The sequence below is a fragment of the Laccaria bicolor genome, genomic scaffold (genome assembly GCF_000143565.1).
Source record: "Laccaria bicolor S238N-H82 LACBIscaffold_49 genomic scaffold, whole genome shotgun sequence".
Classification (NCBI taxonomy): domain Eukaryota; kingdom Fungi; phylum Basidiomycota; class Agaricomycetes; order Agaricales; family Hydnangiaceae; genus Laccaria; species Laccaria bicolor.
In genome coordinates, this window is record NW_001889920.1 from 164,054 (window position 1) to 170,333 (window position 6,280).

The 6,280-nt window shown below is 43.8% G+C and overlaps 2 protein-coding genes across 2 annotated transcripts; one reads left to right on the forward strand and one right to left on the reverse strand.

The window, feature by feature from the left end:
* Positions 1-66: 66 nt before the first annotated feature.
* Positions 67-2,063, reverse strand: LACBIDRAFT_333293 (uncharacterized protein; the record flags this gene model as incomplete). The annotated part of the gene is made up of 5 exons (XM_001887928.1): positions 67-588; positions 976-1,028; positions 1,227-1,788; positions 1,822-1,854; positions 1,908-2,063. The coding sequence occupies 5 exons, from the start codon at positions 2,061-2,063 to the stop codon at positions 67-69; spliced, it is 1,326 nt and encodes a 441-aa protein (XP_001887963.1).
* Positions 2,064-5,530: 3,467 nt separating this feature from the next.
* LACBIDRAFT_333294 (uncharacterized protein) lies at positions 5,531-6,280 on the forward strand (the record flags this gene model as incomplete). The annotated part of the gene is made up of 5 exons (XM_001887896.1): positions 5,531-5,590; positions 5,620-5,718; positions 5,749-5,905; positions 5,928-5,990; positions 6,027-6,280. The coding sequence occupies 5 exons, from the start codon at positions 5,531-5,533 to the stop codon at positions 6,278-6,280; spliced, it is 633 nt and encodes a 210-aa protein (XP_001887931.1).

Genomic DNA, 6,280 nt, shown 5'->3' on the forward strand with positions numbered 1-6,280 from the left:
GTAATGATTACAGTGAAAGGTCATTTTCTTTTGAGAACTGTCGTTGCTTTTAGTCCCCTGACCTCTTCACCATACATGGCCCAGACAGTTTTCTTGCGCATAAATTGCTTGTTGTGCTGCCTCCAATGACGGGTACACACTGCCTACCTGGACGACCCCAGGTGCCTCGACCACAGAACCACGTGTAACAGTAGGCTTCATCTCGGGTGAACAGAGGTCAATTACGAAGGGGGCTTGAGGTTGCATAGGCATTGCAAGCAGCTTGATATGGTGACTGCTGCGTGCGATAGGTTTCATGTCTTCACCGCTGTTGGAGAGTGATAGGCGATCAATGTTCTTAACTTTGTCTTTGACCTCAACCACAGAACCACGCGTAAGTGTAACAGTAGGCTTCATCTCAGGTGGACAGAGGTCAATGATGAGGGGGGCCTGAGGTTTCGTACGTGCTGCAGGCAGCTTGATATGGTGATTGCTGTGTGGGATGGATTTGACATCATCACTGCTGTCAGATAGTGATAGGTGATTGATGTTCTCTTCTTTCATGAAGATGATCTTTTGGGGATGGACCTGGTGTGTGGTGGAATTGATCTGTTGTATTGCAGCATGATGTCGTGTACGTGGCAGAGATATAACAGTTACAGAAGGTGAGCGCTCTGACTGTGAATGACTCAAACTGGTTTTTGAGGTTTTCTCAATGCATTGCGAATGCCTATTTGAGTCCGGAATATCAACCTTCAGTTTTGACAGCAATCTACGGACTGTTGAACAGCTGCTTTGAACCAAGGAGCCAACATCAGGATGTTGTCCCACCAGCATGCAAACAGGGGGAAGTGAAGTTTGGGTTCGAGCGCTTGAAGGTAGGAGAGGCGTCAATTTCCTCTGCCTCTCTAAGAATCAGTAAATGGGATGGTCATTCTGGAGGCAAGACAGTTTCGTGAGTCACCAGTTACCACAGTAAGAACAGGAGTCACATACCTTTGGCGAATAGAGATTATAGTCGTTGTAACCACAGAATCCATCAGTTTTGACTAGCATATCGTTTTTTGTTGTTGGGATGCATCTCGACACCCAGCTCAAGACGCAACCGCTTGCCTCCTTCGCAGTCATATGGTAGAGTACCAAGTCACGCAAAGCGCGATTCCAAAATGTCTGAGAATGTTGTCCAGACCATGAAGGAACGGTGGGATCCAAATGTCATTCCATGAAATTGAAGGCAGCAAGCCCACAGCTGCCATCACTGCCATTGCCATGACCTTGGCGCGCAACTTGTTCTGTATTGATCCTTTCCTGGCTGAAGCCAGGAATGTCACTAAACACCCATTGAAAGACCTGTAGAGCATCTGCGAGGGGTGGATTGTGCATTGAGTCTCCATGATTAAACTCAACAGCATTGGCACTGGTTACATATGATGTGTATTGATCACCGTCGCAGACCTGAATACTAATCTTGAGGATGTTGGTGTCAAAGAGACGTTGGTGGAGATCTAAGAGCTCTTGACTGTATAAATGGGGATGTTTTTGGTGTAAACGGCGTGCATCAGTGAAGAAAAATGTCTGTAGGCATAGAAATGGTGGGTTTGGGCTGGTGCTTTTCGCTGCTTGGCCAAAATAAAGCAGCTCAGAAAGACCATTCAGCACATCCTCACCAACCCAGGTCTCGCCCAAGAGCTCTCCAAGTTTCCGAAGGGGAAAGTTGGTCCTGTACAAGCCACAAATAGTTGAGTTGATTGGTTGCTGCTTTAGGTCTTCCAAAATAGCTCTGAGTTCGAAATGTGGCAATTCGAGGTGCTGGACTAATTTGCATGCAGAGGAAACACTGACCTCATTGTTGTTAATCAGAATGAACAACCATAACTTTTTATGATTATAAGTCAGTGTGCGGCCAGAGTGATCTGCAGTTGACTTACCTTCGCAAAATGATACTCGCAAGTATTTTGAGACTCTCCTTCAGCCGACATGATGGTCATAACAACAGACCTCATTCCATTACCAAAGGCACCTTCCATATCATGGAAAATGGGCAGGAGGTCAGTCGCATGTGGAACAGTATCGCTCGGAGTCATAATGGTGCCTGCAGCATTGGTAGGGACATTTCACTGTAACACCAATATATCACGGAATTCGGGGCAGCAATTTTCAGATACAGAAGATCAGCAGCTCGCTCAAAGGTCATGGAGGAGAAATCTGAAGCTGAGAAGGCAGTGAAACTTCCTGGCGTCGCATATTGGGTGAAAGATAAGGACAAGATGGGGGATAGTCTCCGCAAAACTGCAGAGCCCTCTGAAATTTCTAGTGTGGCTACAGAACACAGCGGATACAGAACATGGTGGGTATCCAAGAGCATAATCTGAACATCAGTCCATGCATTTAGTAGTGGTTTACCTTCGAGGCATAGAGCACTCACCTACAGTCTCCTCAAACCATCCATCACGATCCTCACATCAGCTGGTGTCTGAGCCATGAGTAATACACATCCTGGGCATGAACTTGGAGGGAGAGTTGACTTTGGCTTGTAGTTGAGAGCATGGAACCATTGGAACAATGAAGAGTGTTGTGGGTATCGTTGAGTTTGTTTGGTGGAAACAACATTTGGCAGCTTGTTTGACAGCAAATGACATGTGACTACTTAGTTGACTAATCGCCGGCGACCATCACCAGTCACCGAGAACTCAATTTGCCCATATGCCAGGGGTTTCTCAAACCACCCTCGGAAACCCTGGGTTTCTACCAGAAAGGGGGGTTTCTGAATAGTTTTACCTGTAAGTTATGATGCCCTTTCCACCACTCTATCCAGGCCATCAAACCATAGTAAAAAATTGATGCTCTTTATTCCCACAGTTGAGTCATGTGAGAGTGCTAAGACGAGACACGACCAAGACGCGACGCGTCGGGTTGGAATAATGAAGGGCATCCACAGCCATGTCCTCACAATGAACACCTCTGATATATACCCAATGTTGCTCTAATGTGATTTACGACACTTCCCCACTCATTTCACCCTCTATGGACCTCCCAATGGTACACCCACCTTCACAGGTACTGGAATTCAAACCTATCTTGCAACCCCTGGTTCTCAGAACCACCAAAAATCAGTTAAGCGCAGCCACAAAAGAAAAAAGTGATGAAAATTCGGGCTCAAGTGTATCAAAGAAGGCACGGAAAGGCCATCTATTGTAAGACTCGACAATGTCAAGCCTTTCACCCGAAATGGGGACATCCACATCAAATAGGTCCTGAGAGAACGAGGTCAGCGACCTCGATGCAGACAAAATTGATTGCTTTTTCACTCACATCTTGCCTGCTCAGCCCAGGCTGTAATTTTAGACCAAATTGACCTGGGATGATCCACCTTATTCATTTCCATAGGGTGTGCATTTGGCCACTGGCCCAAAATGCCATGGACTGTGGAACATTGGGATAGAGCCTCTCAAAAATAAAAGGCACTGCACCTATAATAAAATATACCCTTAGAATAGGTTTTCTGCTTATAATATCATTCTACAGCATCTATTTTTAGCCTGATATGTTTCTGATTTCTTACAAATCTAAATATAGCTGACATGTGTTTTATGATTAAAAATTCTCAGAAATGGGATATTCTGGATCAGTGTATGTTTTGTCTACCTAAAGAGCATCCAGATATGTTTTTTCTTAAGATCCTGTAATTTATTACCAATCTAAATATAGCTCAGATATGTTTGATGATTCAAAAATCTCACATTCTGGATCAGCATTGATGACTGGTATGTTTTCCTGTATTCTGTGGATGTTTTTTTTTGCCTAAAGAGCATCCAAATATGTTTTCTCTTGGACAGATCTAAATATAGCTCAGATATGTTTTATGAATGAAAATTCTTAGACATGGTACATCCTGGATCAGCATTGTTGACTGGTATGTTTTCCTGTATTCTGTGTATGTTTTTCTTGCCAAAAGAGCATCCACATATGTTTTTCATGTCATAATCCTTCTAAAAAGCTGCATTTCACCAGAATATTCCAATTGTAATGATTCTCATTTTTCTCCATCAAAACTTGTGTTACGGTGACTCAAAGCTACCAAGTAATCTAGAAATATATTTCTGATTTTTTGAAAAAATTGCCACCTCAATTCGAGGTGTGGAGATGATGGATGCACAAATCATGTTCCGGATGACCTTTTGTTCTTTGATCCTTCTGGGTAACAAATAACCATCAACAAAGGTAGCTTCTGAGAGCGGAATCATGAAAAGTGCGCTTTTGAGGGTGTCATTCAATATATTGATGTATTTGACTTCATACTTCTTCAATTTCAATTGGTTTGTATGTATTTTGTATTTCAATTCAGCAGCTTTTCGGATGGATGGCTCAGGTTCCACTTGGATGACATTGTCAAAGGCGTTGCCACATAGATACAAACAGTTTCCTCCAAGTGCCCAGATCTTCAAAAGGCATGGTCAATCATACTCTACACTTGTACTTAATGAAAAATATACATTTTAGTACTCTAAAAGTAGAACATAGACCATTTTTCCATTTTTCCCGTTCATGGTGCCCTCGCAAGTGGATAGATGCCACGTAGTGAAGTTGGATGACGAGTTTGAAGCTGTAGACAAACAGATGCAAACTTCCCAAACATATTGAAAACAACGGAAATTTGACAGAAATTGAGTAAGGAGGGAAGGGAACACTATACTGACAATGGTTAAATTGCTCAGCATGATTTATTTACAAACTCTGACCTACATCATCAGAAGTTGGCTAAAAGTTGTTGAGAAAGGAGTATCTTTGTTTTAAAGCTCAAAAACATATCATTCCAGAAAGTTATAAACTAATACATGCCAGCTAGAGTCTACCAAACATCCATAGCATAAGTGAAAGGATATTAGGACAGGCAGTTTTGTGTTTTGAGTAAAATAACACACCTGAAAGTCTTGTTATCATTTTTTCATATTTAGGAGGGTTTTAAAACATGTAACTGTGCTGGAAAACCTTGGTGTACTGTTCTAATTTTTAGGGAATTAGATTCACAGGATCCTAAGTAAAGGTTGGTGTCAGTAAAAAGTCTCTGAGTACTGTATCCACTTGGATAATGAAGGTTTTGTTGTGAAAGTCAATGAATAGGGTGTATTTCTTCAGACTTTAACTATACTGTGTCCACTTAAATCATCCAATGGTCATTAAACTTACATAGAAATCTTCAGAATAGAAAACTGAATAGATCCCCAAATTTTTGTGGAAATCAGAGGATTTTGGAGATACAGGTGATAGGATTGGTGCAGAGGGGTCACAATAAAGCAACTGAAAGTGCCGGAATCTCAGCTGTAGATTGCAACTTTTCTGACTTTTATTTCTTGCCTTAGAAATACATGGTACTACCTATTTAAAATGTTACTCCTATTCCTTAGCACCTTCAAATACATTTTTCCGTATTTTTTCTCCCTCAATAGCGAGTGTGCGAGGAAGTGCGCGCAATGCTCCTTCAGCGCTCGGCATTTTCCGAGCGCTGTTGATGGGCAGTTGAGCAAGCCACATATGTCCGTCTCGATCAACAATGTCCTCTCCCATCCTCGCATCTTCGCGCCCTACACATCTTTGGCGATCCGGATCATCTGTAAGTTCGTCCCATACCCATGAACGTAGCTCATATCCTCTATCAGGACACACTGCCAACATGCTCTCATCGCCCATCTCCTTGTTCCACCCGCCGCACAGCTCAAGCTGCCTTGGCTTTGGCTTGCCGTGAGTCATAAACAGCCAGGTTGAAGTCAGAACATCCCCGAGCCACCGTTCCAGTTTGCTCCCTCAACCCCATCCTCTGGCCAGCCCAAATACCTAGTACGACGACACGACATCCTCAATGCATCTTCCCAACCTCCCTCAGCAGGCATATACGACCCCTCAAGCTTCAAGGCGCACCCCAGGCCGGGTTCCTCCTATCCGTTGAAAAGATAAGAGGACAGTAGGACAGGAGAAAGGGGCAGCGATGTTCGCTAGATGCGAGCTTCAATACAGTGAGTTTTCCCTACAAAGCACCCCGTTTCCAACAGCACCACCACCAGATGGTTTATGTGGTACACCAACCAACAAACCAGGCATGCCACGTCAATGGCGAATTTCAAAACGACAACGCCCACGACCCCACAACCCCACAACGAGGGACGATGAGGCCAATCCATTACATAGCGACCACCCATCACCAGTACCACAACCTGTGAACAACAATGGGCCACGAGTGCCCACCACCCACGGACGGCGACGAGCACCCACCATCATCACCACTCGAACCAACAACAGGCAATGA